Source organism: Oncorhynchus keta, chromosome 34 (genome assembly GCF_023373465.1).
Source record: "Oncorhynchus keta strain PuntledgeMale-10-30-2019 chromosome 34, Oket_V2, whole genome shotgun sequence".
Taxonomy (NCBI): domain Eukaryota; kingdom Metazoa; phylum Chordata; class Actinopteri; order Salmoniformes; family Salmonidae; genus Oncorhynchus; species Oncorhynchus keta.
The window spans coordinates 37,832,284-37,859,015 of NC_068454.1; the positions used below are offsets into that span (position 1 = coordinate 37,832,284).

General features: G+C 41.0%; 1 protein-coding gene across 1 annotated transcript; it reads right to left on the reverse strand.

Annotated features, from left to right (window-relative positions):
- Window positions 1-914: 914 nt before the first annotated feature.
- Window positions 915-26,732, reverse strand: itga6a (integrin, alpha 6a). Its single transcript, XM_035750074.2, has 25 exons — window positions 26,447-26,732; window positions 13,750-13,877; window positions 13,519-13,598; window positions 12,913-13,174; window positions 12,453-12,584; window positions 11,749-11,962; window positions 11,433-11,626; window positions 11,252-11,346; window positions 11,034-11,158; window positions 10,858-10,947; window positions 10,680-10,741; window positions 8,383-8,552; window positions 8,128-8,277; window positions 7,861-7,970; window positions 7,576-7,735; window positions 7,406-7,492; window positions 7,222-7,301; window positions 7,051-7,128; window positions 6,846-6,948; window positions 6,551-6,727; window positions 6,322-6,417; window positions 6,118-6,234; window positions 5,912-6,010; window positions 5,676-5,801; window positions 915-2,504 (listed from the first exon to the last, which is right to left on the reverse strand). The coding sequence occupies exons 1-25, from the start codon at window positions 26,626-26,628 to the stop codon at window positions 2,340-2,342; spliced, it is 3,282 nt and encodes a 1,093-aa protein (XP_035605967.1). The 5' UTR covers window positions 26,629-26,732; the 3' UTR covers window positions 915-2,339.

The window sequence follows — 26,732 nt, forward strand, 5'->3', positions numbered from 1 at the left end:
CAAGTCTCTGAATGTCCTTGAGTGGTCCAGCCAGAGCCCGGACTTGAACCTGATCAAACATCTCTGGACAGACCTGAAAATAGCTGTGCAGCGACACTCCCCATCCAACCTGAAAGAGCTCGAGAGGATCTGCAGAGAAGAATGGGAGAAACTCTCCAAATACAGGTGTGCCAAGGTTTTAGCATGATACCCAAGAAGACTCAAGGCTGTAATTGCTGCCAAAGCTGCTTCCAAAAAAGTACAGAGTAAAGGGTCTGAATACTTACGTAGATATGATATTCCATTTATTTGTGTTTTTCTATAAATGAGCAGAAATGTCTAAACCTGTTTTTGCTTTGTCATTACAGGGTATTGTGTAGATCAGATCGGGGGTAGTAATCCATTTTGCAAAAAGGCTGTAACACAACAAAATGTGGAAAAGTCAAGGGGTCTGAATACTTTCCGAAGGCACGGTACATGGTCCTCAATGAGGAACTCCCAGCCCACCACTCTTTTCCCATCAGACAGCGCATGACATTTAGCTCATTACTTTCCCACCACTCTCTCAATGTGTTCTGCCCAGGTCAGCCTAGTGTTAAAGTACACCCCAAGAGTGAGCTTCCTCTTTGGTTCAGGGTCCTTGACGTCACACATGGCCCTTTAGTAGACTCAGAAGTGCCTGTTTCCTTAGTCTATATACTTTTTAAGCATTTATTTAATCAAAACAAGCACATAAAGAGTGTTGGGCCAGTAGCCGAAATGTCGCTAGTTCGAATCCCAAGCCGACAAGGTAAAAAAATCAGTCGACGTGCCGTTGAGCAAAGCAGTTAAACCTTATGCTCCAGGGTTGCTGTTGAAAATGGTAGACACTGGCTTTCACCCCATTCTGAGGTTGTCTCAGGGAGACTAAAGTATGCAAAAAACACATTTCCCAAAAAACAAAACAAAAACTTTGAGCCATTTATTCTCTTTTTATTGCAATTTGTCACAAAACACAGTATTCAAAACATCTGACTAGAGGAATGAATGAAGAGCCAGTGATGAGACTTACATTATTTTTTTTTCAAAGCATGTTTTAGGTAGGTATAGTACTAAATAGGCCTTTTCACACTGCATTGTTCTTAGCCCCAAGCTAGACTGGCCCTGGGCGAGCTTAGTCAGTGTTCACATAAACATTTGTTAACCCTGAGCTAAGGTGCAGTGTGAAAGCACCTAATGCTTCTCATTGATCACTATTCCACAACAATTACCCTTTGAATAGCCTCCATATCAAATGAAGTCTGTTAGGCCTACAGACAGCATTCATCAAGAAGATCACTTTCCGAAGTCGGCATTTTGGGGGTTTGTATTATGATTCTTATGTCAGGTGGCATCTCAACCTTCAAGACACACATAACAAATACCATTACTGAGTGTCTTTCTTCTTACTCAGGAATGCTCAAATAAAATTAGCGAAACAATAAACTGCATTTTACTGCTTCTTTTGAGCTCCAGTTGTCCCAGCTGCATGCTACTGAAGTATCACCCAGTACAGTATTTGCGTATATGAAATGGCTTTGACAGGGGGCACTGTATTGGATAAACAGAGGTTTGGTGGGAATCAGTTAAATATCTCAAACTCATAACTGACATAACTGTCTTAGAAATATTCATAAATGTGCTATTCTTTTCTAATTCGGGAATTGAGAGGCATTGCATTAACTTTGTACCTGTTTGACTTGTGTAGAAATGACATACCTTTTTTTAATAATCAAGTGCAAAGAATGAGTCCCAATTACAATATTATTCACATAATACCTGTAGCTACTTTTAAGTCTGTGCAGCACTAGAAAATCAGCAGTACCATTTACCCTAACTTATTATACTGAAAAGTAACTTGGGATAAAAAAAAATGTAAAAAGACTTTGGCCAATGCATCTGTTTTTTTATACAGATAATGACAAAAATAAATATACAGTGTGCTAAAGTATTTAAATATATACAAAACATACAGAATGTTCCAGTCAATTCATTGAAGGGATTATACAGTATGGAGATTGGATAAAACTGACTGCAAAAAAACACAGCAGAAAGATTATTTACAGCTAAACATTGGAGATTGAAACTCAATTCATCATGTCATTAAAAACTGTATCAGTGGCAGATAATGGATTTCAAAGTCCCAATTTCCTTTTTCTACCCAAATGTAAGACGCGATGCTTCTAATTTCCTCAGATGCGACACAGGATAGATTTTCATCTGAGAGTCCTTGGGGAGAATAGAAAACTTTTCTTTTGTAGTTTGCTTCCCAAATGCAGTCATTGGATGTTTAGAAAAATAGGAGATTATTGTATCTGACCGTATCCCAACAGTCAAGTGTCTCATGAGTAGCTCTCGTTCTCATTCCAGCTTGTCATCCACTGCTTTTTCTCAAAGGAATCCAGCTTGGCTTTTCCATCTTTAAACTGACAAGCCTCCTTCTTGATCCGTACGGCATGGTATCTTGGAACGCTGTCATCATGTTTTGAGTGTTTGAAAAATCCACACTGGCAAGAGAAAATATACAGTGGGGCAAAAAAGTATTTAGTCAGCCACCAATTGTGCAAGTTCTCCTACTTAAAAATATGAGAGAGGCCTGTAATTTTCTTCATAGGTACACTTCAACTATGACAGACAACATTTGAATTTCTTTTCTCCAAAAAATCACATTGTAGGATTTTTAATGAATTTATTTGAAAATTATGGTGGAAAATAAATATTTGGTCAATAACAAAAGTTTGTCTCAATACTTTGTTATATACCCTTTGTTGGCAATGACAGGTCAAACGTTTTCTGTAAGTCTTCACAAGGTTTTCACACACTGTTGCTGGTATTTTGGCCCATTCCTCCATGCAGATCTCCTCTAGAGCAGTGATGTTTTGGGGCTGTTGCTGGGCAACACGGACTTTCAACTCCCTCCAAAGATTTTCTATGGGGTTGAGATCTGGAGACTGGCTGGGCCACTCCAGGACCTTGAAATGCTTCTTATGAAGCCACTCCTCCATTGCCCAGGCGGTGTGTTTAGGATCATTGACATGCTGAAAGACCCAGCAACGTTTAATCTTCAATGCCCTTGCTGATGGAAGGAGGTTTTCACTCAAAATCTCACGATACATGGCCCCATTCATTATTTCCTTTACACGGATTAGTCGTCCTGCTCCCTTTGCAGAAAAACATCCCCAAAGCATGATGTTTCCACCCCCATGCTTCACAGTAGGTATGGTGTTCTTTGGATGCAACTCAGCATTCTTTGTCCTCCAAACACGACGAGTTGAGTTTTTACCAAAAAGTTATATTTTGGTTTCATCTGACCATATGACATTCTCCCAATCGTCTTCTGGATCATCCAAATGCTCTCTAGCAAACTTCAGACGGGCCTGGACATGTACTGGCTTAAGCAGGATTTGAGTCCCTGACGGCGTAGTGTGTTACTGATGGTAGGCTTTGTTACTTTGGTCCCATTTTTGCTCACCGTTCTTGTGATCATTTTGACCCCACGGGGTGAGATCTTGCGTGGAGCCCCAGATCGAGGGAGATTATCAGTGGTCTTGTAATGTCTTCCATTTCCTAATAATTGCTCCCACAGTTGATTTCCTCAAACCAAGCTGCTTACCTATTGCAGATTCAGTCTTCCCAGCATGGTGCAGGTCTACAATTTTGTTTCTGGTGTCCTTTGACAGCTCTTTGGTCTTGGCCATAGTGGAGTTTGGAGTGTGACTGTTTGAGGTTGTGGACAGGTGTCTTTTATACTGATAACAAGTTCAAACAGGTGCCATTAATACAGGTAACGAGTGGAGGACAAAGGAGCCTCTTAAAGAAGAAGTTACAGGTCTGTGAGAGCCAGAAATATTGCTTGTTTGTAGGTGACCAAATACGTATTTTCCACCATAATTTGCAAATTAATTAATTAAAAATCCTACAATGTGATTTTCTGGATTTATTTTCTCATTTTGTCTGTCACAGTTGAAGTGTACCTATGATGAAAATTACAGGCCTCTCTCATCTTTTTAAGTGGGAGAACTTGCACAATTGGTGGCTGACTAAATAGTTTTTTGCCCCACTGTACATTTTTATAAATGAGACTTGTATCAACCTGCACATATAAATATAACACTTAGAAAATATAATGCTCAAGCAAATCAGAGGCAATGCAAAGAGAGTGATTTGTGAGAGAGCATGCTTCCCTTGGAAAGAGTAATATTCAAAATAGCATTTCCAAACAGCCAGGCAAAGCAGAAACCTAGAAAAAGAAAGAAGCTGGGATAAAAAGTTTAATAGGTTTGAAAATTAAGGGAAATCGAATATCTGCTCATTCGTGGGAAAAAACTTTAAATGCTCACCAAATTCAAACACACAGATACTGAATCTGAATAGTGCATACTCTTTGCACATATTCAAATTAGATCGATTCCAATGACCAGATATAGTACACTCCCATACGTATTTGAAGCTAAAACTTTTAATTTGGTGTCAGACTCCATCATTATGGTTTTGAGATCAAATGTTTTATATGGACATATATTTATTTATATATATTTGGAGAGTACAGATTTTCCCATTTTTTTTTAGTGTTTTCATTCATATCTGTTTTACAGTTTAGAAATAAAATCCCTTCATGTATCTAGTCCCCCCATTTGAAGGTTTCATAAGTATTTTGACAAATTCACTTATCGTGTATTCAATTTAGTCAAAAGTTTTAGTGAGAAAGTTACAGAGGCATAAATATCTTGCATTTTCTTGGGGGGGTATGATATTTATGCCTCTGTAACTTTCTCACCAAATTGTTTTGGGTGCATGATCTTTGTGCATCTGTAACTTTCTCACTCATCATTATTCACGATTCATTCATGATTATCCGTAATCATGGTGGCGTTCAAATTAATGTAGAAGTGTTCAGAAACATATTCTATTCTTATTGACAATAAATGGGACTCCAAAATTATATAATGCATTATTTACCATTTGTTTCTATTGGGGCACAACATAATCCGAAACACAACCAAAACAAACTGCAAATGCATCCAACAAGTTTGTAGAGTCACAAGCTTGGTGTAGTCATTGCGTGCTAGGAATATGGAACCAAATACTAAACTTTTGACTACTTAATATATAATAAGCGAATTTGTCCAATACTTATGACACCTTCAAATGGGGGGGACTAGATACATAAAGTGCATTCACTTAGGGAGTATGGGAATGTGTCCATTCAAATATCTTCACACGAGACGCTCGGAAGTAGCTTCGGAAGTAAGCATTTCCTTTAAAGCCAAAGTGAGTTAGTCTTTGTTAAGCCCACACTCCATGCTGACTGCAATGTCCATTTTACCCCAGGTCTGAGTGCAGAGATCAGGCACTATGCCTCAGTAGTGAGTTCCTCTTTGTCAGAGGGCTGAACATGGATCTGTGCCTTGTGATACGCTGCATCATACTGTGGGGCTCTCTTGAAGAAACCACACTTAAGGAGAGCAAGGGTGATGAGAATCAATATGAGAATGGAAATATACTGTAACACCGCAAGTGTGAATAAAATCCATTTTATCAGAAAGATACGTTCTAATCACTGTATGTTATGATTACCACCTGAATGAATAATGATTCACTGTTACATGCGTCTACTAATAGCAGAGTACAACACCGTGAATATATTAGTAAATGTGTTGCAGCTAGACTGTCCTTACCTTCCAGAGTAGAAACACTAGCAACGCCAACATCAGAATACCAGCCAGGACAGCCACGAGGATGATCCACCATGGGACTCCACCAAACTGGGCTACTGCCTTCTCCGGAAACACTGTGACTCTCACCTGCATGGGCACAAGAAGAAACCGTATGTTCATTTTGATTTGTTACATAGAAACTCTTAGTTGTATTGATCAGTGAAGGAGTCATTGTGTGAGTGGACTGTGCAACTCACCTGAGTCTCAGCATTCCTGAGAACCATATTCTTTGCCGGAGCATCAAGGCTGATGGAAGCTTTCACAATTATATCAAGATAGTTCAAAGACGCGTAATTCTGTTTCAAAATAAAGGTTTTCAATGTTAGAGAATGTCCGAATCAATCGTATCGGCTATTTAGGACTATTTTGAAAAGCAAATAGCAACAGACATGTTGTTTCTCACCTCAAGGAAGGTAGCATTCCACAGACGGGACCTTAGAGAAATCACTGCACTACTGTCCAAGCCCAGTAGAGGGCACTTGATCACCACACATCTAGAGTCATAGCCATTGCCACACATCTGAGAGGAAAATACTTTTTGTCAGACAACCTTGCTGTAATTATTGATCAAATATATATTTTTAAATGCAAATGAAAGTGTGTTTACCAAAATCTTGTGCTTTCTTTGGTCTGATACCAAAGAGATTTTGCCTCCAGATGTTTTGCCTCCAGCTTCACGCTTTTTCCTAGATGTGCTAGACTCCTAAAAAAAAAACATCACAAGTTAGTATTTCAAACTAGAATTTCATTAAGTGTTTTAAAACCTCATCTCTGGACATTTTTTGCTTCTACAAAAATGCATAGAGTACAGTGAAACTGCATTAGGAAAGTATTACCTGAATGTGTTTGAGAGAGTTGATCTCAGTTTCTGGGGAGCAGGGGATCTCTTCCAGGCCAGTGGTGCTGATCTTAACCAGATATAACAGCCACTTCCCATCCACATTCTCTTTGGGCCACTGAATGTTCAACGAGGCTGTGCCAAAGGACTTCAACGGCTTACCCAAATTGATTATCTGGAGGTATTAACATTTTCAACATCACAGTCCTCAGATCAGTCCTCATCACAGTCCTCTAACCTCAGATCAAGATATATTGAGAAACTCAGTGAGATAAGCAGATAACGATAATTACCCTAAATTCATAATCAATCAAACTGCCGATCTCCTCTTCTGTCTTGATGGCGCTCTCTCCTTGTACATCGCCCCCAAAATACACCTGGGAAGGTCTCGCAACTCTGTTGATAAACAAACCACATGTTAGAGGACCACATTGCTCACAATAGCTTTCAAAACTAATTGATGCAGTAGTCAAAAAGTGTCAATGTTTGAATACTTACCCTGCAACAGAAAGTAACATCTCAATCACTACTTTTGCCCTTGCTTTCAGACTGCCTGTTCTTTCCTGTGTACTGGTCCTGAAAGAAGAGAAATGACACAAAAAAAGTGTTTTACAAGGCCACCAAGTCAGTCATCAGTCACGTTTGTGCGAAAACTATAGTGCTACTTACGTTTGAAGCTCAAGGTCAATGTCGATTTCTGTGGTATTGAGAGAGATACCAGCAGTGCTCAAGATTATGTAGAAAGTAACCTGGAAACACGTTGCATCCAAATATTAAATAACCTTCACCATGAGTGAGCCACACAATGACAGAATAAGACAAATACTGTAAAGAAAACTACTTCATAGCCTACCTCTGAATCTCTTTTGAATGGATTCCCCAGTTCACACTCTGTCTGGGAGCCATTCTGATTGGCTAAACAAAGCACCGGTTTATCCCTCTGGAGAACAAGAGCCCATTACAATGTTGTTACTTGACTGATAGCAAATCTATGCTGAAATAATCCAGTGTCCCTCCACTTACCGTAGTTTTCTGAGAGCGAAAGCCGGAGAATGAGAGAGCATTAGGGAACATCCCCACCAGCTTAGCCTCATGGGCATCATCCCCATTTCTGTTCTTCACTGTCACCTCCAGAGCTATGTCCTTCTGATCACTGAGGGAGATCACTGGTAGCCCATTCTGCCTGGATAAAAACAAAAACAAAACATTGCCTTATACCTCTTCCTCAGATTCATGGTTTTCTTTTTCCAAATCTTAGCATGAACATCCCAGAATGTATATGCACTAAGAATGTTTGTTCATACTCACATCTGTAACGGGGGGAATACCTCTTGGTTGGGCTCTTTGGAGCAGAATCTGTACACCAGTTGTAAATTACTCTGGCAAATATTATCATTTCCACATCCTTCCTTTAAGAAGTTAACCTGTAGTGAAGCACAATACATAAAAAACATATTTTTAATGCATCTGACAGTAAGTCCATTCTAAACTTTACTGAATTCCATTCGCCCTGAGACATTCAATGGCATCGGGAAGTATATGCAACAATGGGGACATGGAGATCCTCTCTCAGTTCTGAAGCAGTATGACGACCTTGCTTGGCTGGGAGTTGTCAAGAATAGGCACAAGCTGGGGGAGAGCGTTCTGCCTCTTCTGACGCTTGGTACCCTGGATTCCCACTGACACCTCAATGGGAATACCACGCAGCTTGTCCCTAATGTTATCCTACTGACAGAGAACACAACCATGATGAGTACACCGTGTCCCTCGCCACATTCTAGGTGTTATTCTAAAATCTCACGAGGGTTAGACGAAGACCAAATACTGTACCTGCAGTCTGATTTTTGTCTTGGTACACGCTCTTTTGTTTTGTCCCCGGAGGTCCAGAAATCCGGTGGACTGGAAGTCCTGGTCGGTGCGAGACTTGTTCAGAAACAGGACCCGAGAGATCAGCCCTTGCTTCCTGCGATCCGCTTCAGCCTCAAACGCATAGCGGATAGCTGTAAGGAAACATTCCAGAACAACATAAGGAAGTGGATAGCTGCAAACTTTATACTTTTAAACTCGGACAAAACAGAGATGCTTGTTCTAGGTCCCAAGAAACAAAGAGATCTTCTGTTGAATCTGACAATTAATCTTAATGGTTGTACAGTCGTCTCAAATAAAACTGTGAAGGACCTTGGCGTTACTCTGGACCCTGATCTCTCTTTTGAAGAACATATCGAGACCATTCCAAGGACAAGCTTTTTTCCATCTATGTAACATTGCAAAAATCAGAAACTTTCTGTTCAAAAATTATGCAGAAAAATTAACCCATGCTTTTGTCACTTCTAGGTTAGACTACTGCAATGCTGTACTTTCCGGCTACCCGGATAAAGCACTAAATACACTTCAGTTAGTGCTAAATACGGCTGCTAGAATCCTGACTAGAACCAAAAAATTTGATCATATTACTCCAGTGCGAGCCTCTCTACACTGGCTTCCTGTCAAAGCAAGGGCTGATTTAAAGGTTTTACTGCTAACCTACAAAGCATTACATGGGCCTACCTATCTCTCTGATTTGGTCCTGCCGTACATACCTACACGTACGCTACGGTCACAAGACGCAGGCCTCCTAATTGTCCCTAGAATTTCTAAGCAAACAGCTGGAGGCAGGGCTTTCTCCTATAGAGCTCCATTTTTATGGAACGGTCTGCCTACCCATGTCAGAGACGCAAACTCTGTCTCAACCTTTAAGTCTTTACTGAAGACTCATCTCTTCAGTGGGTCATATGATTGAGTGTAGTCTGGCCCAGGAGTGGGAAGGTGAACGGAAAGGATCTGGAGCAACGAACCGCCCTTGTTGTCTCTGCCTGGCCGGTTCCCCTCTTTCCACTGGGATTCTCTGCCTCTAACCCTATTACAGGGGCTGAGTCACTGGCTTACTGGGGCTCTCTCATGCCCTCCCTGGAAGGGGTGCGTCACCTGAGTGGGTTGATTCACTGATGTGGTCATCCTGTCTGGGTTGGCGCCCCCCCTTGGGTTGTGCCATGGCTGAGATCTTTGTGGGCTATACTCAGCCTTGTCTCAGGATGGTAAGTTGGTGGTTGAAGATATCCCTCTAGTGGTGTGGGGGCTGTGCTTTGGCAAACTGGGTGGGGTTATATCCTTCCTGTTTGGCCCTGTCCGGGGGTGTCCTCGGATGGGGCCACAGTGTCTCCTGACCCCTTCTGTCTCAGCCTCCAGTATTTATGCTGCAGTAGTTTATGTGTCGGGGGGCTAGGGTCAGTTTGTTAAATCTGGAGTACTTCTCCTGTCCTATTCAGTGTCCTGTGTGAATCTAAGTGTGCGTTCTCTAATTCTCTCCTTCTCTCTTTCTTTCTCTCTCTCGAAGGACCTGAGCCCTAGGACCATGCCCCAGGACTACCTGACATGATGACTCCTTGCTGTCCCCAGTCCACCTGGCCGTGCTGCTGCTCCAGTTTCAACTGTTCTGCCTTATTATTATTTGACCATGCTGGTCGTTTATAAACATTTGAACATCTTGGCCATGTTCTGTTATAATCTCCACCCGGCACAGCCAGAAGAGGACTGGCCACCCCACATATGCTCTCTCTAATTCTCTCTTTCTTTCTCTCTCTCGGAGGACCTGAGCCCTCGGACCCATGCCCCAGGACTACCTGACATGATGACTCCTTGCTGTCCCCAGTCCACCTGACCGTGCTGCTGCTCCAGTTTCAACTGTTCTGCCTTATTATTATTCGACCATGCTGGTTATTTATGAACATTTGAACATCTTGGCCATGTTCTGTTATAATCTCCACCTGGCACAGCCAGAAGAGGACTGGCCACCCCACATAGCCTGGTTCCTCTCTAGGTTTCTTCCTCGGTTTTGGCCTTTCTAGAGAGTTTTTCCTAGCCACCGTGCTTCTACACCTGCATTGCTTGCTGTTTGGGGTTTTAGGCTGGGTTTCTGTACAGCACTTTGAGATATCAGCTGATGTACGAAGGGCTATATAAATACATTTGATTTGATTTGATTTGAACAGTATGTATTATGTAAGGACAAATGAATTCAGTAATTTCGGGACTACGACAAATTATCCCAATTGGGGTGGGGTTACTGGAGAGAGAGAAGCTTTGCTTACTTAGTTTTGGGCTGTAGGATGCAGGGTTTGCTTTATAGGTGAAGCATGCTTCCACGGTCAAACTATAGACAAAAAATGGATGTCATTCAATTAAATTAGCAAAGAAATGTACAGAAGTATAAAGATGTCAGACATATTTTCAAACATGAGTAGTCATCAAATCCCATCAACACCTTACCAGATACTGTTGCCACAGGTTTTCTTTGTGAAGTCAATTTCCTTCGGAGTAATTTTGACATCCTTCTTGATACTAATAATTGGCCTTGCCCTAAAAAAAATGTTATGTGTTATCTTGAAATGAATTTGTGAGGTCGAAACTAGACTGCTATTTAGATAGCCTAACAAGATCATCACCTGTAAACGAGTACTGTATCTGAGAGTGACCCAATGGCTATATCAGGATAGGAATTCTTATCTAAATCCATGTTCCCAGCCAGAGAATATCCAAATAATCTGATGTTGGGCTTTCCCTCAAGGATCTGAAATGACAAATAAAAATAGGATGCAGCAGAGATGTCATTTCACTATGTCAACAAGGACATTCACAACCAATAAAACACTGCAAAACCAACCTGTGCAGGCACGGTGTTGATTCCATTAGCAGAACCATGGTAAATGTACACTTTTCCCGCACCAGCGTCAGCGTAGGGCGCTCCAACAGCAATGTCTGTAAAAGAGAAGCCATTCAGCTATGTGATTTGGTGGAAAAAGCACAGAAAAGGCCAGAAACAAGAACAGATACCAGGTTCCCACCTTGATAGGAGTCCTGATTGATGTCACCGATGTTCTCCACTGCCAGCCCAAACATTGAGTCTTTGGTTCCATTGAGGCGGATTGGGGTGATCTTGGCCCACTTTCCTGCCTGGTTGATGTAGACATAAACAGCTCCTCCAATGTCTCCCTCTTTCATGAAGAACTGAGGGGCTCCCACAACAATATCCTGCCACCTGGGATGCAAAAAGAAACACAAAAAAATGGAATCATAACTTACAATATCCATGTAGGTTTGATTACATAATGTATGGATAAGCCACAACTGGAAAAGTAGAAGTGAACTTGTGTGACATACCCATCTCCATTCAGGTCGACCACAGCTACATCATATCCAAAAGACGATGCCAGTCCAGGCCCTTCTAGAATGTACTCTGGGGAGAGTCTTGCTGACGCTTCATTCTCTTTTCGCAACAGGACCACAGCCCCACAGTGATTGGCTCGTGGTGCTCCAGACACAATAGTTAGGCCATGCCCCTTGGTGATGCTAAAGCCAGAATCAAGGGAAAATCCTGCAACATAAAATAACAGGAATCAAGGTATATCTTTTACACGGCCTATACTACAGATCATGCATATTTCATGGATAAATGAGTGAATTTGGGATGTAAAGAAAAACACAACTAAATATACTAGTCATGTTATCTTGACGCAACCTAGAAAACATATGTTGATGCACACATAATTATACCAGTAATAATAACTGCAGTGCATTCAAGCATTATGTTAAAATAATGACATGCTAAATATTCACACTATAAACCATTTACTAGTTAGCCATCATGGAGATGGAATGGTTCATGTTTTAGGCACCTCGAAGGTCACAAACCTAAGTAAGTATTGGTCGTCACATCTAGAGTTCTCTCAAAGCTGACCTGCAGAGAAGGCGACTTATACACAAACTGATCAGGGTTGGCAGCAGAGAAACTGGTCATGAACAGGATACCTAAGCACACAAAACACATGATTCTCACAATCAAGGTTCAGACCTACTGTACCCACCTAGGTAGCTGTTAGCAGGCACAGGCACCAGGTCAGGATCCAAGCGGTTCTCATCTCCAACTTCATAAGGTCCGTCATCATAAAATCCCTTTTCCAACAAAGTGTTGTTCTTTTGCTCTACACGTACAATGCCTAGAGTGGTTGAGAGTGAGGGGTGAAGATGTCAATGGAATGCTGCTGGCATAAATATGACCCTCAACAAAACAATAATGACACAAGCTAAATGTAACTGGGTGAATTTATTCTACAAGTGAAATAAAAATTCAATTAAAGCACAGTATGGAAATGTCAAATGAAGAATGTTGCAATGCATTTCTTTACCTCTAGAGGGCAATGTAAGTCACAATTACTACATGGTTCATTCAGCTGACATTCAAATCAAAACATTGAACACCCATTTTCAAAGTAAATAGGTTTGGCAACCACAACTTAAGTTCTTGCCTTATGAACAGACTCCTACCTTTCCAGTTGTAGGCGCCAGGCGCTCCAAACACCACATAATGGTAGTCCTTGGTGAACGTGGCAGCCAGACCCTGCTGGCATGAGCCAAACCTCTCATGGCCTCTGGCACGTCCCTCACAGAACTTCCAGTTCCCTCCGTCTTCATCAGAGGACGTATCAATAGTGAGGTCCTGACTCAGGACGTAGCAGCGTCCTGTGATGTCACGGGACTCCTGAGCAGTGTCCACAAACAGACGTCTCTGGTAGCGATGAGCACAGGTCTGCAATGACAAGACAGTGGAATCAGGTTAATCTGGAGGCGAGAGAAACGCACACCTGTTTAGGTGAGATGCTGGCTAGCGGAGTAGAACACTTGAAAAAGAAAAAGAGAGCCGCACACTCTAGGAGCTCCGATGCAATAATTGAACAACCTAAATAACCAACGTTTTGGCAGACAAGCTGTCTTCATCCGGGTATAATGAAATCAGGTTAACATCCACCAAGTAAGACAGATCCTCAGCTAATGACTACTGCCAATCTAATGTGAAGTTCCACATGTGAGATATACAAAGCAAAATGAGCCTGGTCAGGAAACCAACCAGTATATCCTCGGACACTGACTTACCACAATCTTCCCTCCGGGGCCCTGGCTGTTAACTGTCACCCCCATCCACTGGTTCTCCTTGTTCTCAACTCTCACATCCTCTGTGGAAATTCATCAGAAGGAATCAGGATGTTAATTCTTATTCTTGCTTTAGAATCATTTATTACAATTACAGTATATTGTGAATAATAAAGCATCGTGTTAATTCATATGTTGTGTAGGAGAGAGAAACGGATATGAGTAACACCTCACCTTCATTGTCAAAATCGATTCGATCACAGTCATCGGATTCTGTGGTGATGTCACAACTGTACAGGCCTCCGGTTATGTTGGCTCTCTGGTTGGCCAGAGCTTTGGCTGTTGGTGCTCCAATCAACAGTCTGTAAGAAAAATCCAATGACTGTATCTTTAAGATATGTATGGTCTGTAGATTAATGTACTGTGACAATAGCAGATGTCAGAGATGTTTGGTAATCCTATACTGCAGCTGTTCTATTCAATAATTCATACTGACCATTTTTAGACATGGGATTAGATGCAGTCAATTTAGTACCCAGGACTGCACTGAATAACAGAAACCATGTCAAACTGGCAAACACATGTCCATTACTGTGTGCCTATACAAATTGCCAGACAAACGTCCAGCATTCATAATACTGTCTCAAGCGTTTTAAAATAATTGGGAATATGCCCTTTGAGACACAAATACAAACAATTTGTATATCAACTGGCTGTCAGTCCTCAAAATAATTATTTTGGTGGCTAGGGACAAAAAAAAAGAGATTCTCATGATCTATTTAGTCGGAAGTTTACATACACCTTAGCCAAATACATTTAAAGTCAGTTTTTCACAATTCCTGACATTTAATCATTGTAAATATTCCCTGTCTTAGGTCAGTTAAGATCACCACTTTATTTTAAGGATGTGAAATGTCAGAATAATAGTAGAGAGAATGATTCATTTCAGCTTGTATTTCTTTCATCATATTCCCAGTGGGTCAGAAGTTTACATACACTCAATTAGTATTTGGTAGCAGCAAAGCACACCCACAACATGATGCTGCCACCCCTGTGCTACACGGTTGGGATGGTGTTCTTCGGCGTGAAAGCATCCCCCTTTTTCCTCCAAACATAACGATGGTCATTATTTTTTTCTATTCTATTTTTGTTTCATCAGACCAAAAGACATTTCTCCAAAAAGTACGATCTTTGTCCCCATATGCAGTTGCAAACCGTTGTCTGGCTTTTTTATGGCGGTTTTGGAGCAGTGGCTTCTTCCTTGCTGAGCGACCCTTCAGGTTGTCGATATAGGACTCGTTTCACTGTGGATTTAGATGCTTTTGTACCTGCTTCCACCAGTATCTTCACAAGGTCCTTTGCTGTTGTTCTGGGATTGATTTGCACTTTTCACACCAAAGTACGTTCCTCTCTAGGAAACAGAACGCGTCTCCTTCCTGAGCGGTATGACAGCTATGTGGTCCCATGGTATTTATACTTAGGTAATATTGTTTGTACAGATGAACGTCGTACCTTCAGTCTTTTGGAGATTGCTCCCAAGGATGAACCAGACTTGTGGAGGTCTACAATTTTTTTTATGAGGACTTGACTGATTTCTTTTGATTTCTCCACAATGTCAAGCAAAGAGGCACTGAGTTTGAAGGTAGGCCTTGAAATTCATCCACAGGTACACACCTCCAATTGACTCAAACTATGTCAATTAGCCTATCAGAAGCTTCTAAAGCCCTGACATCATTTTTTGGCATTTTCCAAGCTGTTTAAAGGCACAGTCAACTTAGTGTATGTAAACTTCTGACCCACTGGAATTGTGATACAGTGAATTATAAGTGAAATAATCTGTCTGTAAACAATTGTTGGTCAAATTACTTGTGTCATGCACAAAGTAGACGTCCTAACCGACTTGCCAAAACTATGGTTTGTTAACAAGAAATTTGTGGAGTGGTTGAAAAACAAGTTTCAATGACTCCAACCTAAGTGTATGTAAACTTCCGACTTCAACTGTATGTAGTAGAGTAGACTATTGTGCAATACAATGAGCAATAGGCAGAGCAACAGTAGAGCCGACAATCTAATTTGCAACATATTCAATAATGTGATTGTCCTGTACAACATTAGCTCACTGACAACAACTTATCCAAATCATCCCCCAGTCCCTCAGAGAATCCTAACAACCGCTGGGGGACAATAGGCCTGTGTGAATACGTTAAAGGCTTGAATAATTTGTAGAGCCATTTACATTTGTATTTACTTATTTAACTGGGCAAGTCAGTTAAGAACAAATTCGGCCTACACCGGCCAAACCCTAACCACGCTGGGCCAATTGTGCGCCGCCCTGTGGGCCTCCCAATCACGGCCGGTTGTGATACAGCCTGGAATCAAACCAGGGTGTGTGTAGTTATGAGATTCAGTGCCTTAGACTGCTGCCCACTCAGGAGCCCATATATTTATGCACAATGCTTTATAAGACCTGTGACTGAATGAGATATTGGAATGAAACATTTCAAGTAATATCTTAGCAGGGCTTTTAGGAATTGGCTGTACTTGCACTTCACTAAATGAAAAAAGTGTTCCTGTTAGACTAACACTATAGAGGGAAACACACAGGCAGCTTGCGCATTGTTGAACAACCACAGTGAGAGAAACACCTCAGCAGGACCACTCTGGGTCACATTTCCAGCCTGGACAGTGAGTGAGAGACACAGCCCATACCGGGGAGCACTGAGAAAAACGTGAGCAGAAGCATCAATATGAGAATGGCTCACTCTGGGCGAAGATATTGCATAGGCCTATTGCATATTACCTAGAGGAAGTGGTTTTGTACTGCAATTTGGGAAATGTATTACAGTCCATACAGTACAAGTCCTCTGTTCAACTGCTTAGGGACCGATCTAGTGGAGAACACATTTGGGTGATCGTGGACCACAGTGTGAATCCAATGGAAACATTGTAAGAATTTCCTCAAAGGGGGTCAGGGAATCCTCTTCACCCTCTTCCTCCACTCTGCATGATTCCACAGGCTCTTCCGTAAACCCCCTATTGATTCATTGGATAGTGTCATAGACCTCCAATTAACAAACAAGAACTCCCAAGAGGAAGCCTGTTGGGAAAGAGGGAGATAGAAGCCCAAATTCTGTCCCCTCCCTTCTATCAACAGCCAGTGAAATGCAAATAAGAGCTTAGTCAATACAAAGATCGTAACTACAATTTCACAGTGCAGCTGAGCTTCAGTGTTAGGCACAGTTAGAATGTATATAGTTGAGGGCTTTCAGAATCACAATTTATTTATTGTAATGTTACTCTTGCACATCACACTTTCACTTAACCCTGGAGAAAACAACCCCATACACCTGTAGAAAAAAATGTTCCAAAAGGTTTCTGCGGCTATCCACATAGGATAAGTCTTTTTGGTTCCGGGTAGAACCAAAAAGGGTTCTTCGAAGGGTTCTCCTATGGGGACAAGCGAAGAACCATTTTTGGTTCTAGATATAACCTTTTTCCCCCAGAGTGTAGAGCTATATTAGGTGGGAAACAACACATCAATGCAGAGATAGTAACACAGAGATAGTAACACAGAGATAGGGATTTGTATCTGCAAGAAAAGGTTTTCAGCATGGCTCCTCAGTGATAGTTGTAGAATTCGGCAAATCACTGAAGAGTAATATTGACATTAACATGCAACACTTCAGCCTTTGCATCCAAAGTCTGGTGCACACATGTAAACAAGCTGCTAATTTCTGATGACTTATGGACAAGCACCTTATCCACCCTGTCATATTGACTACTAAACAGCTTCTGATGTAGATAAACTCATTCGGAATGACTAAGCAATTTGAACCAAAAAAGTCAAACCAAAGTCAAAACTGCTACTTGGAGCTTCTGAAACTTTCTTCCCTCTGGTCTTCATAGATCTGAATGCCCTAGAGAAGTAATGGGAACACTGTGATGTGATATAAGCTACCGCTAAGCTACCTTCTTCGATGCGAACTGCCAACAAGTTATGGTCCTTCTGTAGCTCAGTTGGTAGAGCATGGCGCTTGTAACGCCAGGGTAGTGGGTTCGATCCCCGGGACCACCCATACGTAGAATGTATGCACACATGACTGTAAGTCGCTTTGGATAAAAGCGTCTGATAAATGGCATATATTATTATTATATTACATTTGCGGGAAATTAGACATTTTCGGACACATTTAAAAAAACATTGCAAATCTACTGCCCCTGTTTCCCTAAAACAGAAAACATCCAGGTTATAGTATCAAGTCAGCATAACTACCACAGGTAAATAAAAGCATACATGAGAAGCCATATCACCTATCCCCGTCAAGAAGTCTAAAAGACAATAAGGAAGAGCAAAGAAAGCCAAAACAGAGACCATGTCAAAGCATGGCAGATCAACCATCAGAATGGTTGGTTACAGACTAACAGGAAATGAATAGTGGTGACCAAATTATGGGTGCATCCTTTGTTCATATGTGTGACGCTGCCCCCACCACCACGCACTCACAGTCCCCAGGACCCCTGCAGCTGTTCTAACTGTGTCCGTTTACCCACACCAACACTTGGCACTGGCCTGGAGTTGGCTTGTTACATCAGCCAGGCCATTACAAGAATTAGGCGTGCTGGATTTAAGCTGAGATCCTGCTCAGTGAAAGCTCAGATAGGAACAAAACCCCTGTTAGATGTGGTGCAAAGAGTTCATATACATACTACTGTACAGTGTGATCCAAGAAAAGCCACAATTTCTAGTTGGTTTTAAGTGTCTTGTCTGAGAGAAAACTGCTGCAAGCGGTCTATTGGGTTACATGTGCACAGATGGCCTGGCATGTACAATTCAATGGCCTTTTCTCTGGTTTCACTGTGGAGATATCCTAACCAAATCATCGACGTACATAGCTATTCACAGAGGTATCCAATTCATTGTTTTGAAAAGGATGCATTAACATGTTCAATATATACACTACCTTTCAAAAGTTTGGAGTCACTTAGAAATGTCCTTGTTTTTTAAAGAAAAGCACCTTTATTGTCCATTAAAATAACATCAAATCGATCAGAAATACAGTGTAGACATTGTTAATGTTGTAAATGACTATTGTAGCTGTAAAACGGTAGATTTGTTATGGAATATCTACACAAGCGTACAGAGGCCCATTATCAGAAACCATCACTCCTGTGTTCCAATGGCACGTTGTGTTAGCTAATCTAAGTTTATCATTTTTAAAAGGCTAATTGATCACTAGAAAACCATTTTGCAATTATGTTAGCACAGCTCAAAACTGTTCTTCTGATTAAAGAAGCAATAAAACTGGCCTTCTTTAGACTAGTTGAGTATCTGGAGCATCAGCATTTGTGGGTTCGATTACAGGCTCAAAATGTCTAGAAACAAAGCACTTTCTTCTGAAACTCGTCAGTCTATTCTTGTTCGGAGAAATTGAAGGCTATTCCATGCGAGAAATTGCCAAGAAACTGAAGATCTCGTACAACGCTGTGTACTACTCCCTTCACAGATCAGCGTAAACTCGCTCTAACCAGAATAGAAAGAGGAGTGGGAGGCCCCGGTGCACAACTGAGAAAGAGGACAAGTACATTAGAGTGTCTAGTTTGAGAAACAGACGCCTCTCTAGTCCTCAATTGGCAACTTCATTAAATAGTACCCGCAAAACACCAGTCTCAACTAGAAGTTGACCAATTAATTGGCATTGGCCGATTTATTAGGGGGGATTTCAAGTTTTCATAACAGTCTGTAAATCGACCATTTTGGACGCCGATTATGGCCGATAACATTGCAATCCACGAGGAAACTGCGTAGCAGGCTGACCACCTGTTGCACGAGTGCAACGTCAAAAGGACCTTGTGGCTGCAAGGAGCCACGGTAAGTTGCTAGCTAGCATTAAACTTATCTTGTAAAAAAACATCAATCTTCACATAATCACTAGTTAACTACACATTGTTGATGATATTACTAGGTTAACTAGCTTGTCCTGAGTTGCATATAATCAATGTGGTGCCTGTTAATTTATCATCGAATCACAGCCTACTTCAACTTCGCCAAACGGGTGATGATTTAACAAAAGCGCATTCCCGAAAAAAGCACAATCTTTGCACAAATGTACCTAACCATAAACACCAATGCCTTTCTTAAAATCAATACACAGAAGTATATATTTTTAAACCTGCATATTTAGTTAAAATAAATTCATGTTAGCAGGCAATATTAACTAGGGAAATTGTGTCACTTCTCTTGTTTTCACTGCAACATTTTGGGCTGCCTGGCTCGTTTCAAAATAATTTGCCAGAAGTTTACATAATTATAACATGACATTGAAGCTTGTGCAATGTAACAGCAATATTTAGACTTAGGGATGCCACCCGTTCTATAAAATATGGAACAGTTCCGTATTTCACTGAAAGAATAAACGTTTTGTTTTCGAGATGATAGTTTCCGGATTTGACCATATTAATGACCTAAGGCTTGCATTTCTGTGTTTATTATATTATAATTAAGTCTATGATTTTATATTTGATAAAGCAGTCTGACTGAGAAGCGGTAGGTAGCAGCAGGCTCGTAGGCATTCATTCAAACAGCACTTTACTGTGTATGCCAGCAGCTCTTAGCAATGCTTGATGCACAGCGCTCTTCATGCCAATCAACTCCCGGGATTAGGCTGGCAATACTAAAGTGCCTATAAGAAATCCAATAGTCAAAGATATATGAAATACGGGCCTGCCGGGTGGCGCAGTGGTCTAGGGCACTGCATCGCAGCGCTAGCTGTGCTACCAGAGACTCTGGTTTCGCGCCCAGGCTCTGTCGCAGCCGGCCGTGACCGGGAGGTCCGTGAGGCGACACACAATTGGCCTAGGGAGGATTTGGCCGGTATGGATATCCTTGTCTCATCGCGCACCAGCGACTCCTGTGGCGGGCCGGGCGCAGTGCGTGCTAACCAAAGTCGCCAGGTGCACAGTGTTTCCTCCGACACATGCACGCTTTCTTAAGAAACAATGCGGCTTGGTTGGGTTGCGTTTCGGAGGACGTATGGCTTTCGACCTTCGTCTCTCCTGAGCCCGTACGGGAGTCGTAGCGATGAGACAACTACTAAAGAATTGGATACCACGAAAAAGGGGGCAAAAATTCAACAACAACAAAAAAAGATATATGAAATACAAATGGTATAGAGAAATAGTCGACTCGTCAAAATTCCTATAATAACTTCAACCTAAAACTTCTTAACTGGGAATATTGAACCACCAGCATTCATATGTTCTCATGTTCTGAGCATGGAGCTTAAACGTTAGCTTTTTTACATGGCACATATTGCATGTTTACTTTCTTCTCCAACACTGTGTTTTTGCATTATTTAAACTAAATTGAACATGTTTCATTATTTATTTGAGACTAAATAGATTTTATTTATGTATTATATTAAGTTCAAATAAAAGTGTTCATTGTTCATTCATTATTGTTGTAATTGTCATTATTACAAATATATATATATAAAAAACGTCTGATTAATCGATATCGGCTTTTTTTGGTCCTCCAATAATCGGTATTGGTATTGGCATTGAAAAATCATAATCGTTCGACCTCTATTCTCAACATCAACAGTGAAGACGTGACTTCCGGGATGCTGGCCTTCTAGGCAGAGTTGCAAAGCAAAAGCCATATCTCAGACTGGCCAATAAAAATAAAATATTAAGATGGGCAAAAGAGCACAGACACTGGACAGAGGAACTCTGCCTAGAAGGCCAGCATCCCGGAGTAGCTTCTTCACTGTTGACGTTAAGACTATTGTTTTGCGGGGACTATTTAATGAAGTTGCCAGTTGAGGACTGGACAGTTAAAGAGATCTTCAGTTTCTTGGCAATTTCTCGCATGGAATAGCATTCATTTCTCAGAACAAGAATAGACTGACGAGTTTCAGAAGAAAGTTATTTGTTTCTGGTCATTTTGAGTCTGTAATCGAACACACAAATGCTGATTGTCACGTGTGCTCCCTCTCCGACCTCTAGGTCACCAGGCTGCTCATTATGGCGCACACCTGTCACCATCATTACGCACACCTGCGTGTCATCAGACTCACCTGGACTCCATCACTTCCCTGATTACCTTCCCTATATAGGTCACTCCCTTTCCTTCCCCAGTCATCATTGTTTACATTTATGTTCCATGTCTGTGCGTGTTTCTTGTTTTGTATTATTTTGCGTTTATTTATAAAAACACTCACTCCCTGAACTTGCTTCCTGACTTTCAGTGCACATCGTTACACTGATGCTCCAGATACTCATCTTGTCTCGTTCTGACCTTAGTTCCTTTTTTTTGTCTTTTGTTTTAGTATTGTCAGGGAGTGAGTTGGGTGGGTTGTCTATTTTAGTTTTTCTATGATTTTCTATTTCTGTGTTTGGCCTGATATGGTTCTCAATCAGAGGCAGCTGTCAATCGTTGTCCCTGATTGAGAACCATATTTAGGTAGCCTGTTTTCCTTTGTGTTTTGTGGGTGGTTATTTTCAGTCGTTGTGTGTCTGCACCAGATAGAACTGTTTCGGTTTTCACTTTGTTGTTATCTATTTTTGAAGTGTTCAGTTTCTTATTACAAAGATGAACACTAACCACGCTGCGCTTTGGTCCTCTCCTTCTTCCACCTCTGAATGCCGTTACACATCTAGTCTAAAGAAGGCCAGTTTTATTGTTTCTTTAACAGCACAACAGTTTTCAGCTGTGCTAACATAATTGCAAAAGGGTTTTCTAATGATCAATTAGCCTTTAAAATTATAAACTTGGATTACCTAACACAACGTGCCATTGTAACACAGAAGTGATGGTTGCTGATATTGGGCCCCTGTACGCCTATGTAGATATTCCATTAAAAAACAGCCGGTTCCAGCTACAATAGTCATTTACAACATTAACAATGTCTACACTGTATTTCTGATCAATTTGATGTTATTGTAATGGACAACAAACATGTTTTTTGTTCAAAAACAAGGACATTTCTAAGTGACCCCCAAAATTTGAAAGGTAGTGTATATTATTATTTTACTAGGCAAGTCAATTAAGAACAAATCCTTATTTACAATGGCAGCCTACACTAGCCAAACACAGACCACAATGGGCCAATTGTGTGCCACCCTATGGGACTCTCAATCATGGCCGGTTGTAATAAAGCCTGGATTTGAACCAGGGTGTCTGTAGTGATGCCCTTTGCACTGAAATGCAGTGCCTTAGACCACTGCGCCACTTGGGAGCCCTAACATACATTGTCAAATGGAAAAGGGTAGATCTCTACTTATCACTTCCACTCCACAGGAAACTACATAATTAGAAGGAAGGAAAATACTTTAGTGTATCACACTTAAAACAAGGTTGTGCTTTCAATGCAACCATTGGGGAGTTGCAGTGCACAGAGACATTGGCAATAAGACCCTGAAGGGCTTGAGGTTGTTTTGAGTTCAAATCAGTTTAACACAATCGGTGCTAGACACCGAAGGTTATCTAACTAGAGAGGAAGGGTAAGTGAGTTAATCACTTTGGTTGAGTTGAGTTCAGACAGTGAGGATATTAGTCTGTTATATAGACACACTCGCTGCTCCAATAAGTATGGCCAGCTCATCATAATAGACTATATGCTCCTTTTAAAAAATTGTTCCAAGCCCCAATGTACTAAAAAGGAAGTGGTCACTCAGTACAAGCAACAGCCAATAAATGAGTTGCAAACATTATTAATTCATTCATGTTCCCAAATAAATGTTGCTGATAATTTGGCCAGATTTGCATTTCCATTAACGCGACTGACTGAATATCAGATGCTCTAGGTGGGGGAAAATATAAATAGAGTCAATTGTCGATTGGTTTCACAAATATTTGCGTTGACATTTGGTTTTCTGTGCTGTGTAAAGACATAGCGGGTTAATGAGCATCACAGCTGTTAGCCAGGGCTACACATTAACTATCTTTGTGATCAACTCTGCTTTCACTTGGTTTGTTCATTATCTAAGGTCACATGAGGATTTAAATTTGAGATCACAGCCAGTTCTTGACTTGGGCAGGAGCTCACCAGAGCTGAGTACCGGTACCTCAAATGTTCTACTGCTTGAGCTCCTGTTCCTAGAATATTACATCAAAAGTATTGTGGAGCTCCTGTACCTAAAGATAAACTGTACCGGCACGCAAAATGAGTACCGACACCTATTTCAGTTCAAGTAAAGCACTGACTACAGACAAAATGTTTACAAGACACTGTGTTTCCCTTCTGGTCTCAATGACCTAAAACGGATAGGCCTACACATTTTTTTAATGATACTATCTTCTTTGTAACAACCAACCAAGGACAAGAACCGAACAGGGAGGGGAAACTGTCATAAAGGCAAATGGTTCATTTTCCACACGTCTTCTTAGCCTTCATTGGAGTTCTGTAGAAGACAGGGACAGATTTACTAGAATGTTTGTCATTCTCCCAACATTGACTTGACTTCTTGTTTGAATTGTTATTCTTCCTGAAATGACATTGCTTCGTAAATCTGATCCCAATGTGTGTGGCTTTTCAAGACACCAAGACTTGAGCTCTTCTATCGTTGTTAATAAATCAGTGGCTCTCTCTCTACCCAACCAAGGAACTCTAGCTTCCCTTTGAAATTGACTGGGACACAGCCAACTGCCGGGCTCCTGAGAAATACCAAGCTTCTGTTTGTCCAACAAATACCATGAAATTCACTATATATTTTAGAGACTGCTGCTTTGGGCCATCAGCAGGCTTCTCTTGAACTTATTTCTTGGACAAGCAGAGAGATACACACACTTGTAAAACATTAACATACAAGTAGGACATTCAACTTTTTTTTAACTAGTCATTTACAGCAGCCATTACGGTGAAAATGTGCTTTGAAAATAGCATTTAAAAAAAACGTTTTAAAAGTTGTGTTGTTCATCTGTTTCCACTCCCTATCCATTTATGGGCACAACGGCATGATTTTGTCTAAGATGAGCATTTTAACTGTCTTATTCTAACCTTTATTCAAAGCACTTAACCTCACGCGTGTTCCCTTTCAAATGACACTATGGTTATGCTTAACTGCATCCTCCTACTGTATATGCTAATTATAATAATTTAACTGTGGGTCCATATTGCTTAACCTAAAAATCTATGGTGTTGTAGGTGATAAACATGTAGTAAATGTTGTTAATAGTGATACCAAGAACTGCCGTACCTGAAGAGGTTCACATTGCATTCCTCAAAGCAGGATCTAAGTGAGGATCTAAGCAAAAGAAGGGCAATCTGAGTGATCTAAGGAATCCTGGCCAAAATGTTGTTATCAGTGCATTGCAGACTGGGCCTTTGCATCTCTAATGTACTGCAGCAAGTGCCCTCTGGCTGCCACCAAATGTGTGCTTGCTTGTTGGAGCTCAGCTAAGCTCACCCTGGCTACAGTATGTGTGTGGATATGACATGCAGCAGAGCCCATCCCCCTGCTCTGTTCTTCTGGTGGGTAGCTGGAACACACACCTGTGAGGCATGGTTTTGTCCCGCACTGGATCATTGCACTCACCCCTAACTTTCCTGGCACCTCAGGGTTTGCTAAATGAAATGAATCACAGGTTACACACGGATGGTGCCCATCCTATCTATCATTACCATTACTAATCATTATTGAATGTCAGGTATGTCAAAATATTTTGCTCTTTCGGTAATAAAGCAATGCTGACCGTAGTTAAAATACCTCTTTATTTGATAAAGTTAGACTTCATGGATTGTTCTTTATCTAAATATATTCAATGTTCATGGCTGCAATGTTTTTAAATGGTGCACAGTGCACTGCACACACACAGTGTGTTCTGTCTGGGCCACTGCCCTTAGCACCCTGTTCTAAACCAATAATTCACCCCGACTCATGCCACACTCATCCACTCTCCGTTGGGACAATTACATCAGGTCACCAATCATTCCTCTTTTCAGAGGAATTAATCTAAACTATCAGAGAATGGATTACAGATGAACAGATAAAACCATGGTTGCACCACTGCAGATGCCTGAGTTGCTATTTAGTAGAATGACTGACAACCATTTGTTATAAACTCGGGTTTATATATAATATAAAGGTCAAATAAATAACCATGTTATGAACTCATTAAATACGTGCACAAGAATGGAGTTGCTGGCAGATCTATTTGTAAGAATTCAAAACAGCAGAAGTAATGCTGTTGGTTACTTGACACCAAAATTCTTCTGAAATGATAACAATGCAAATATACTTTTCAATAAACATATGGGTGTGCAATACAGTGTCCCATACTATGAAAAAAAAACGTATGATATCCCGTGTGTATTCACTTTTTAAATGTCCTTACATATTTCCTATTCATATTCAGAGGTCCCCATCTCAACCTCTCATTTGGGGGATAGAGTCACTTTCTTTTGAACAAATGTCATTAACATGCATGATTTCTCCAGTGACAAAGCTCGTTACCTCTGGTTTTCCATTGTTAATTTGTAGCAAGGACCATGTCAAAGGGCATTCTGAAACACACAATGACTGGACCCACGCACTACTGAATATAAATACTCATTGTGCTTCTAGCCTATTAACACGCATTCAACACGTAGGTCTCCAAAACATAGAGTAAAATGTTTAAATGTTTAACTTTAAAATATTAAAAAACCATGTACGAATAGAAATAGTTAATTTCTCTCCATAACGAAACAATTGTGGAACGTTGCGTTAATAGGAAATCGTTTTAAATGCACAATATTCTCCTCCCTTGACAAGAAAACGGTCCAACCGGAATTTGGTCAATGGACCTGCGTCAAGTGATGAACGCTCCAACTAACGTTACTGTAAAATGGAGACCGGAGACGCACAATAATTAGCCTAACCTACCCACACGAAGTGTATGTCTAATAAATGTTACATAACTAATTCAACAACAACAAAAAACTAAACTTACATTCTCTTATCTGAAGGAATAAGTTGCCGGTGCATGGCTAGAGAGAATCCAAATAAACTGCCCGGTTCCCCGTCTTTCCTCAGGACATTCAAGGTATCCAGGTTGAAGGCTGATATGGGAGTCCATTCTAGAAAACAAAAAAGTGCCACATGAATTGGAAAATATCTTATTGGGAGAACCATTGCGCTAGGAGCAAATGGTACCACTATAGTCCAATGTTGTGCCGCTGTCTCCACGTTCCACTACACCTCGCTCAGGATTCTCTGCTGAATGGTTCTGTTGTTTT